At 37.5% G+C, this 11,652-nt stretch overlaps 1 protein-coding gene across 1 annotated transcript; it reads right to left on the bottom strand.

Moving 5' to 3' along the window:
* Nucleotides 1-7,462: 7,462 nt before the first annotated feature.
* LOC146375927 (E3 ubiquitin-protein ligase NEURL3-like) lies at nt 7,463-10,124 on the bottom strand. The gene is made up of 4 exons (XM_084946887.1): nt 10,025-10,124; nt 8,467-8,976; nt 8,173-8,331; nt 7,463-8,023 (listed from the first exon to the last, which is right to left on the bottom strand). The coding sequence occupies exons 1-4, from the start codon at nt 10,080-10,082 to the stop codon at nt 7,848-7,850; spliced, it is 903 nt and encodes a 300-aa protein (XP_084803013.1). The 5' UTR covers nt 10,083-10,124; the 3' UTR covers nt 7,463-7,847.
* Nucleotides 10,125-11,652: the final 1,528 nt, after the last annotated feature.

Raw genomic sequence — 11,652 nt, 5'->3', positions numbered from 1 at the left:
AGCTTCTTTTCTTTCTATTTCCATAGAATATGTTTATCAGTGATAAACCAACCATCACTAAATAATAAGATAATTTGGAGATAATCTCAAAACATTTGAGCGTCCCAGGAACTTTTATATTTGCCTTAATGTACATGTCAAAACAGCTATCTTTTACTAACTGCAACCCCTCCATAACCACACTGAACATTATATTTTTACAACAATGATTTGGGAGGTGTTAGAAGCAGCATGTAATTTATGCACCACAAAAAGTTGCTTTTTGTTTTGTTTTTGTTTTATTTTGTTTTTTAAAAACCTGAAAGGATCTTGAACTCGCAAATCACAAAGACACAAAAGAGGAACTTAATCATCTTCTCCCTGTGTAGCACTTCTTTTCACTTGGGGCAGGTTGCTTTTCTTCAGGGTGTATTAAAATTATATAACAGGTATATCTTGCCTTAATCTCACTTCCCCTTAGCTGTATGATCAGTGATTATACCCTGCTGCTATCACCATTAACTACACTGTAATGTGCAGTCCTGTGCCAACAGACGCCTGACTTCCACTTTAGTCATTTTTCTTTAGAAAACCCGCCTTCTCCAGTATCTTTTCATCACCACAGCAGCATAACAACATTTCCCCATCCTTAGTTTCCAGTGGAGCCAGAAGCTATAAAAGACTTATTTGGAGTCGATGGATGTTCCTTGAAGTCACTGTTGTTGTGATTTGGCGTTATATAAATAAAATTGAGCTGTCAAGTTTTCCACATTTTTTTCAATAGGTTTCAATAATCTCAAAACTAATTCTGTTTGATTGTTTTTCCATCAGTTGACACACCAACGAGATCAAGATGTTTTGATATTTTTATGCGTTCAAAATTCTTATTCAAACTACTTTAAAACAGGTCTGTCTTTTGTTTTCCCCCCTATACACTATAAAAATTATCAACACTTTTAAGAATAAATGCTTTAGTCATTTGGACGCATATCATGAGCCGGTATCAGACTAAAAGTGAGCTTATGACATCTGACTCTACTGTGTGCTGAAACTCAGCAAATATTTGCCCCCTTCCTGTTTTATTCTTTGCATAATTGTCACACTTACATGTGTCAGATTGTCAAAAAATATTTAATATTGGACAAAGATAACGACAAAACACACAATGCAGTTTTAAAATGGTGATTTAATAAATGATGGGATAAAAGCTACCCAAACCTATCTGTCTCTGTGTGACAAAGTGATTGCTTACTAAACGTAATAACTGGTTGTGCCACTCTTCAGAGCATAAATTGCATGTTTGTGATTAGTAGTCTCTTTCAAATCACTGTGAAGGAATTTTGGCTCACTCCCCTTTGCATATTTGTTTTAATTAAACCACAGTGGAGGGTGTGAAAGCATGAAAGGTCACGCAAAAGATTCTCAGGTATTCACATCACCAATCATTCAAATCATTCTTTAGCTTTAGAACAATTTAGTTTTCATCTACAATATCTCTCTGATACATCCTGCAATCAAGTCTGAAACATAACATAAAAACATGACTATAAAATCTTAAAAACAAAAGATGAAACTATCAAACAAAATGTGAGGGTCTCTGATGGCAAAGGCAAAAACATGGCAGAAAGAAGACGTGGAAAACCAACTGAACTTCAATCAAGAGAACATCTCAGATTATCTACAACACAAGTCATTAATATGCTGCTGTGTGGTTTGGATGAATTTCTGATCCTAATCTTCATCTCCCCACTGAAATCTTAGTCAGCCTGAGAGTTATTCTTTTCCGATGGGTTAAAATGTTTGGTGCCTGGCAAACCTTGAGCCCATAGGTGGTAGATATATGATAAGGTTTTAAAAACTGATCTTAGAGGCATTCTGCACATGAACAATGCTAATAAAGAAAAAGAAGTCTGACAACAACCACTGGTTATTCTTAGTGGCTTGTTTATGTTAAATAAAACAGATACAAAATAATACGACACTTTAAAAAGACAAGAGTCTCAATGAACACCATAGGAGCTTGGGCATGGAAGCAGGAGGTCCATCATCATGTAACAAGCAGATGGGCTGCCATCTTAACTGCTTTTTAAAAAGCTATAGCAAATATATATACCAAAGGAAAATTGGATTTTTCATCTCAGGACAACAGTGTTATGAGGTTTCATCGGTTTGCTCAATTCATCGCATAGAAACTTTAATGGATGTTGTTGAAACTCAGTAAACAAAATCTCACTCAAAGAGATCACGCACTGGGAATTATTTGCGTGTTGTCATTTGTTCACTGTAAATAAAAGCACTGTATTCTACATAATGTCTCAGGTTGGCCTTTACCATTTTCACATAGACACTCAATGTGTCAGGTTGGTAGAGTGTTATCTTACCTCAAGCGATCGCCTATGGTTGCGATTGGGAAACTGTACTGCAAAGACAACCTCAACGTCACCGGATTGAGGACCGACTGAACAGGGAAAGGCCCGATGAAGCAGGGACACAGCTTTTTGGACTCAGTCCGAAGGGGAATGTACCTGGTCGAGAGCTATACCCTCTGGCCAACCTGGTAAGCGGGCGCCGGGGTGCGGCGGCGGTCCGCCAAACGCTTGTTCTGCTCCGCAGTCCTAAGCAAGGCTGCCCTAGTTGCCTTCCAGGCGCGCCGACATCGACGAATATGATGTTGGACAGATGGCACGGCAAGCTCACCCTCCATGATAGACAGGAGCGGAGGTAGATAACCCAGGGAGGCTTCAAAAGGTGACACTCCTGTTGCGGGTGACGTACTGGCGTTGTGGGCATATTCAATCCAGGCCAACTGCTCGCTCCAAGTGGACTGGTTAGATGAGACGACACAGCGGAGCATGGCTTCCAGTTCCTGATTTGCCCTCTCAGCTCGACCATTTGTCTGCGGGTGAAAGCCAGAAGACAAACTGACCTGGGCCCCCAGTTCCGCACAAAACTCCTTCCACACCCGGGAAGTAAACTGGGGCCCTCGGTCCGACACAATGTCTTGGGGAATGCCATGTAAACGGAAAACATGCTGGACGAGGAGTTTAGCAGTTTCCAAAGCAGACGGGAGTTTAGCCAGGGCCACAAAATGGGCTGCCTTGGAAAAGCGGTCAACAGTGGTAAGTATGACAGTATTACCAGAAGATGGTGGCAAGCCGGTGACAAAGTCCACCGCTATGTGAGACCATGGACGGCTGGCGACAGCAAGTGGCCGTAACTGACCCGAGGGTAGGCCACGAGAACAAGCGTTGTAAGAACTTCATGGTACGGTTCTTACCCGGATGGCAGGAGAACTTAGCTGTGTGTGCCCAATGAATGACCTTGCCACGGACAGCTGTGGGAACAAACTGTTAAATTAAGCATTATTTAACCACTATATTTAATGGTTTTAAAGAAAATTTTGAATAGTTTATATACACTACCAGTCAAACGTTTGGAAACACCTTCTCATTTAATGGTTTTTCTTTATTTTTATGACTATTTACATTGTAGTTTCTTACTGAAGGCATTAAAACTATGAATGAACACGTATGGAAATATGTAGTAAACAAAAACATCTAACTCAAACATACTCAATTCAAACTCAACATAACTCAAAACAAGTTTATATTATAGATTCTTGTAAACAGCCACCCCTTGCTTTCATTACTGCTTTACACACTCTTGCATTCTCGCGATGAGCTTCATGAGGTAGTCACCTGAAATGTTTTCCAACACTCTTGAAGGACTTCCCAGAGATGTTGATCACTTGCTTGTCCCTTTGCCTTCACTCTGCGGTCCATCTCATCCCAACCCATCTCTATTGGGTTTAGGTCAGGTGACTGTGGATGCCAGGCCATCTGGCGCAGTACTCCATTACTTTCCTTCATGGTGAAATAGCCCTTACACAGCCTAGAGGTGTGTTTGGCTCATTGTCCTGTTGAAAAATAAATGATGGTCCAACTAAAAGCAAACAGGATGGGATTGCGTGTGGATGCAGGATTCATACTTAATTCCATATATCTTGATTCATATATCTGATGTCTTCAGTTTGTATCTACAATGTAGAAAGTAGTACAAATGAAAAAAAAATCACTGAATGAGAAGCTGTGTCCAAACTTTTGGCTGGTAGTGTAGATTACACACTCATTTGATAAAACAATCAAATTCAGTCATTTTTTTTAGATTTCATAAAATTAAATTGTGACAATATATCTAAAGTTTTCTTCATGGTAACAGTATAAAACCAGATAACAAAAGTCAGAAACATGTGACAACATTTTCTGATTGGATTATTAACCACTTATATTTTCATTTTTGCTTTTTATACTTTTCAGGAAATATTAACTTACTCAAAATAAGCCAGCAGACCAGTAATGATGGCAAGTAATTAAAGTAGATTAATGCACTTAATCCTTTTTTGGTTGATTCACTGGTATTTTAATCTTTTCAATACCGGGTGACCTTATTTAAGAATTTAGTTTAATCTGTTGTAAATCTGAATGTAACAGGACTGTATGCAGTCAAAAATAAGCACATCCTTACTGCTTCCATTGGAATTAACCAGCAAGTGTGACCACTCCAATAAAAGCAGAATTTTTCAGCAGTTTAATCTAATGTATAGTGGCTGGGAAAAAAAATCAACAACACAAGACTTAGATTTCAAACTCTAAATGCGTCGGTTGATATGTTGCCATTGTTACATGTTAAAACAGTTCAATTAGAAAATGGAATGAAGAGGTATGGCTGATTTGAAAGGGCTAACAGGAGAATGTGTATTAAACATGGCAGCATGCATGACTGCAGAGAATCCTGTAAAAGTTTTCCTTGTCACATGACTGAAATTTTAACAAAAAGGAAGGTAACTATGTAACAAGTTTTCGGATTTGGATGTCACAGTAAGATGCTGGTAAGTCTTAGAGTCATATACTGTTTTATACTTCTGAAAATGATTTTAGTGTGATTATAAAAATAAAAGAAATCATAAACAAGCAATAATGAAACTAGGAAGTTCCTGTGTTTTTACTTTAAAGAGGCACACAAAGGTCTGGACTTTATCTTAAGTCAGCACTTAAAGAGAAAACTGGAAACTGCTGCATTTGATTGTAAGAGGATGAGCCGCAGTCTAAAAGAGTCCACTAGATGGCCCTGAATTTCTAGTTCAGGAACTTGGATTTCACATGTGTCTGATGTCCTGGGTCTTTTTCCTTTTGAATGTTAAGATTGACCTGTTCAGAACCACAATTTTGCACAGAGATTTTGGAGAGCAGGTGCTTGAGCCAGCAAAGGGCACATAGGATTTTACAAGATAAATAAGCTGAGCTCATTAGCAGACCTTTTACATGCTTATGAATTTATTTATTATAACACTGATACACTGATGCAGATGTCTATCACATCAAAATTCAAAACCAGCAGACTCCTACAGAATTTTAAGTTCGCACGGAGACAATGGTATTTGTATTCATTATTTTTACATAGAGTTTTCAGGTGATAATAAATCTCCCTTACCCTCCTTACTGTTATATGGCTTGATGCACAACAGAAGAGAGCTGTTACCCTCTGCTGCCTGCTGTAGTTGCCCTTTTTTTCTAGTTTCTTTTAATGCATTTTTTGGGGAAATGTCTGCAAATTAAAGGTGGGACCAGTTATAAAAAATAGTTATTGGGCATTACTTTTTAAAATTATGAATTGATACAATGGGTCAAATTTAAAATCAAAAATATGAAATCATAAAATAGAAGTAATTGTTTTTAAAATTCTTGGAAAAAGAGCATTCATCAAAGAAGAGGCCTCGACCACCACCTGTATGGAGCCAAAGGAGTCACACACATCAAATAATTAAGTGTACAATAAAATATTGTTTGTTTTTCAAATATGAACACATATTTTCATTATGGTTGAAAATCACCTTCATGCCTACAAATATAATTCACTAATGTTTCCTGGGCTTCATCGAATTTACTGAGCATCTGTGCATGGAGAGACTTATCTCAGAGAAAACACAGGAATGATCAGTGAGAGGATTATCAGACATCTGCGTCAGAGCAAATTAATAATAGATATTGGCAGGGGTTGTAATGTTTCTACAGTTCCCTCTGCCAGCACCTTTTAACAAAAAGGAAGGTAAAAGCGTAACGTTTTCATGTTTGGATGTCACAGTGAGATGCTGGTTAGTCATATAGTCATATAGTTTTATACTTTTTTATACTTTTTTTATACTTCTGAAATGATTTTAGTGTGATTATAAAAAAGACTAAATCATAAACAAGTAATAAAGAAACCAGGAAGTTACCATGTTTTACTATAAAGAGGCAGATGAAGGTCTGGACTGAAATAAAAGCTGGAAGCTGCTGCACTTGATTGTCAGAGGGTGAGCTGCAGTCTAAAACAGTCCACTAGATGGCCCTGAATTTCTGGTTCAGGAACTTGAACTTCACACGTGTCTGATGTTCTGGGTCCTTTTCTTTTGTTAAGAGCTGTTGAAAATCAATCTGCCATTGTTCTGTGTCCAGTCTGTGTCTTCATGTCTGCCCTGGTCCCACGTCTCTGTGTTCCCACTGTTGCAGTGTCTGTGTCTGCTTCTGAGTCTGTCTATAAGTTCAGTCGGTGTTTCCTGTTTTACTCTGAAGGTCTGTGTCTTATGTTAATGTGTTTTGCTTCCCTTGTCACGTTAGGCCTGATCTGTCCCAGCCGTGTTTCCCTGCTGTCCCCCATTCCCTGATTGCTCCTCTGTGTGTTTAAGCCCTGTGTTTTCCTTTGTCTGTGCTGTGGTCTCCATCTTATTATACTGTGTTCTGCCGGTTAGCCTGTTTTTCTTTTGTTAATATTTGAAGTTTAGTTAGTTTTCTGTTCTTTTGCTGTGTAGCATTAAAGCTGAGTTTTGAGTTCACATTTGTCTCTGTGAGTCTGCACATTGGGTCCTCTATTCCTGCCTGCACACAGCCTTCATTTGACATAAATCCCTTTTATATATGAAATGTTTATAAATAGTAGTTTATTTAGGAATATTTATTTATAATTCTTGTATTGTTCATTAATTTATTCATGAAAATAAAAAATAATTGTTTTGAACTAATGAATTTCTTATTGCGTGCTTTATTGTACAATTAATTATTCAAACACAAAATGCGAGATTGTTTGTAATCTTTGCTAACCACAACGTGACCTGATCGCTGGATTGAAAGTTTCGTTTGTTGCTTTAGCATCATTATTCCTGCGATGTGTTGACACAACTAAGTGTTTGAAAATGCTCTTGTGTTTCAAGCAAGCTTTTCTTTTCAAGCTACTCTGTCTCTTCAGTCATGACTGCAATTTGGCTCTCTTGTTAATCTTTAAGGTATGTTTAACCGCTGTTCACACGTGTGGTGTGGACAAGTATTTCTTTATCCCCCAACATGTTCTATTTAATATGCACTGCTATTGATTTATTTCTTATAGCAACATCCTTATAAACACATTAGAGAAGAAAATATGATGATTGAAACAATGGTTATTTATTTTTTATTTCCATTGTCTAAGCACCAACACTATAACAATTTTAAGACAAGAGATTATAAAAATCAAACATTGCTTTAAGATTTACACCAAACTATAAAATATACTGTACAGAAATTTTTTGTTATAATACTATTTTACATATTCACATACATACATATTTTGCACTTAGTGCAATATTTTGTCTCATCACATACTGACTTAATTGCAATATTTACATAAAAATAGTCCAGTTTGACATCTTTACATGAATTTGAGGACATTTCATCACTCTGAAATTTTTAAATGTTTAACCAAACAGAAAAACCAAACATGACAAAGCGTCATAATAAGTGCCATTCACTGTGTGTCGGTAGTTTATATTTGGTGATTCTTGGCTGGTGTGTCAGAGCTTAGACGTCTATAAACCGCCTCTCCTTTACTGATGGAGCTCTGATCTTGTGTCGACACAGCGGGCAGGTGCCAAACTCTTGACAGACTCTGGAGTCACAGTGTTTACATAAACACCGGTGGCCACAAGGCAGTGTGATTCTGGCCTCCTTCACCATGCACACCACACAGACATTATCTATAACCAGAAGAGAGAGACTCTAATTACAAATGCGACATCAGGCATATGTGAGACCACACTATGACAACTGATTTCACTGATCACACTCTGTGGTCAGAAATGTGCAACGGAAATCAGACATTAATGTTTGGAGGGACTGTTTTTACCTGCTGGGATTTCCATGTCAAGACAGGACATGCAGTCATCAGGTCTGAAGTCTGAAACATCAGGAACTGAACCAAAGTGACTGTAAGAATCAGGTGAGATGAGCGGTTTGGGTGCAGGACAGGATTTTCTAGTGCAAAGGAGCTTTGTTTTTTTGGAGCCTGCAGCAAAGACAAAAGCATATTTCAACAGTTACTCATTGTTTATCGCTGTCAGAGCATATGAAATGCTCTGCCTTCACAGAACAGGAAAAACCTGCTGTAAGGCAGATAAAACTGTGGTTCTAGTGAACTTGCCTAGGAGTAAAATGGAGCGCGTCTTCCCGTAAATGTCTATCATGGCCCACAGAGGCTGGCTGAGGTCCACTCCTGTTAGCTTCTTACACGGCCTGTTGTTGACAGCTACGTATATGCTGCCACCATGAGAAACCCAAAACTCCAGCTCTGAACCTGCTTGGCAGTAGGATTCATTTACAGGCACAGCCCAGTGTCCAGGTTTGTCAGTGAGGTTGGGGATGGCCAAGCAGGGCAGGGGCAGAGATCTGGCTGAGGGTGGCACTGTGGTAAAGCCTACACGCAGAGCTCCCTGCCAGTTGATCGAATCCCTCTCCACTCTCAGACGAATCCTCTCCTGGACTCTCACTGGACGGTTGCTGAACACCAGCCCATTCTTGAAGGTGTTCTCAGTCTTCTCTGCGAGTCGACCTCCATGACTCAAGCGGACCTTTTCTCCCACAGCCTGACGGTGGAAGTTCAGACGACCAAGACAAAGCAGACTGCATCTGTGTGACACCTTTGACTGAAGAACTACAAAGAATAAAAACACACAGTTATGAATGTTGATGTGAAATCATGTTATTTCCAGAGAATTACTTAGTAGCAACAATCACAATAACAATAAGTGTCCCTCAAAACTTTTTTTTTTTTTAACTGAAATTAGGGGTTTTTTTGCCTGTCCCGTTTGGTTCTTTTGCCATCAGAATTATTGCCTTAAGGCGAGGAAAGATGCCCAACGGATTTACTTTACCAAATTGACCATCACAGCCTTGCCGTAATGGTCTATTTGATTCACCTTTTGTTGTTTATTTTATTTTATTTTATTTTTATTTTCACTTGCTAGATACAGGACAGACTTGAATTGAAATGAGGTTTAAAATTTAAAAAAGTTCAACAAAGATTTTTTTCAGTTTAAAGGTCAATTGGTCATGTCGCAAATTTTTATAATTTTCATTCTTATAAAATAATAATAATGATAATAATACTAATAAAAATAAAAATAATGCAAGCTGTGTTAATAAGTGAATTGCCATATTAATTGGATTAAAGACGCTACGTATGTCAAGCTGTTTTTAATATTTCATATTAAAGTTAAATTGTGCAAACTGTAGCCAAAATTTCATTTTCATTTTAACAGTACAAAAGCAGACATATAAATAAATCAGAATAAAACTAGCAAACTCCCGCATTCTCGTTTTTTCAAAGCATGTGGAAATCTGGACGTCTTCCAAGCTGACAAGCTAAAGTCGTTGCACAAAGTTGCATTTGTTTGGTACAAGTTGTCTGAGTGGTAAACTTAGTTCATTATTTGGCACTTTGCTTTGTATTGTGTTGTCTTAACAGGGATACTACTTCTTAAATGACAAAACTAGTGCTGCACTGGAGCACATGCTAGATTTGGGGAAATTTGCAAAATCTTTTGAGTTAAAAGATGAGCTGCAGCATTCTGCACCCTCTTACTGTGTATTACAATAAAAGTACATAAACAGCTGTTATGTGTTAATTTATGCAACTAAGTATCAGCTTGATAATGATTTGTTTATCAAACTGAGAAATATAGTTCTCTGTAAAGACTTACCAGAGTTCTTGTTTTTATTTTCTCTTGCCATCTTGGAGATGTAGAAAAAACTTGTCATACAAGTCTTGATGCATGATGAGGTCGAGTGTCCTCAAGTCAGGTGTGTTGACTACCTTTTAATCATGGAGTACGTGAGGTTTGAAAACAGAAACACACCCAGAGAAAGGGGAGGGACAGAGGGAGGCGCCAAAGTTTGGAAATTTACCTGAAGTGTACAATAACAGAACTTAGTGATCTGGGCTTTTATTGTGGATTCCCAGTTTCTTTTCCACCCCTGTTAGTTTAGTATCTTCTCTTTGTGCATTTTCCTCCAGTAGTTTGTTGTTGTTTTAATCAGCTGATTGCCATTCAGTGTGTACATGTAACATCTCTATGGCTCTTCCAGTTTGAAATGTCACATGAGTCTAATCTTGCAATCACTCATCACAATAGCAAATGCAATAGAAAAAATCTAAAACATGAAAATTGAAACACTTCTTCTATTTTTTTATAGTTACATTTAATGTTTTATAATAATAATACAAATTTGTTTTTGAGTTGGTGATATACTTCATATATCTTTAGCTGGATAAAACAAACTACGTATTCAAAATCTTTTCTTCATATTTATTTAATAAATGTAAATTGTGGAAAATATATCCAAAGTTACCTCTTAGCAGTGTAGACATAGTTAAACATGTAATAAGTCATAATGAAACTAGCAAACTCTTGTGCTTTCACTTTAGAGAAGAATGTGAAGATCTGGACTTCATCCAAGATGAGAAATTAAAGTCAATGCTGGAAACTGCAGCGTTTCTTTGGTAAAGTCTGAGTTGCAGTCTTAGTCACTAGATGGCCTGTCTTGATTTGTTTTGCAGATGTGACACACCCGCACACAGGTACCTTGTCAGTGTTTTATTGTCAGTGACAAGATTTTTATTTCCACAGAAACATAAAGTTTGTAGTTTCTTTTTCTTATCGCCATCATTTAACACTTCAGTGTACAGCTCATTATTAGCACTCTTTCTTTGAACTCTAATTGCTTTACGGCACTTTTTTTAATGCTTATGTTTTGCATTGTCTTGTTTTTGTGTTACTTAATCAGAGTTTTAACAGTCGTCTATTTCTTTCCTTTTTTTTAAACAAACCATACCAAGAACAATATATCACATGAAAGGGTATGGAGTGAGCTGTACAACACACTTTTTGGGGGTTTTTAACAACGCCACCTCAGTGGTTTCCCCCATTTGCCATGTTGTTCTTTCCATGTTTTTTCTTTTGATTTCAAGTTTGAGCATGTTTGTTTTATCCCTCACGTTCATGCTTTCCTTCTCTAGTCTCATTTCTTTCCTCTTTCTTTTTTTTTCACTCTCTCCATGTTTTAGATTTTTTTGCCTGTTTTTTGGTTTTCAGGCTTCATCTGCTCCTCCTGAATGGTTTGATTCCACAAAATGACTAAACGGACCATCGCCTGGATTTAAAGTTTTTGAATTTTCCGAGAGTTTGGAGTCCTGAATTTGGGGCTTTTATGGATCCTTTTTCCAAGTGGGCATACCGACATTTCTGATGACTTCAATCCAAATCCAAACATTCACATTTAAATAATTATATAGTTCAAGTTTGAGTTCAAGTTTATTTATATAGCACTT

Source organism: Perissodus microlepis, chromosome 12 (genome assembly GCF_051167445.1).
Source record: "Perissodus microlepis isolate ML-2025 ecotype Zambia chromosome 12, ASM5116744v1, whole genome shotgun sequence".
Taxonomy (NCBI): domain Eukaryota; kingdom Metazoa; phylum Chordata; class Actinopteri; order Cichliformes; family Cichlidae; genus Perissodus; species Perissodus microlepis.
Note: the sequence above shows the minus strand (reverse complement) of the source record. Positions and strands in the feature narration are given on the sequence as shown.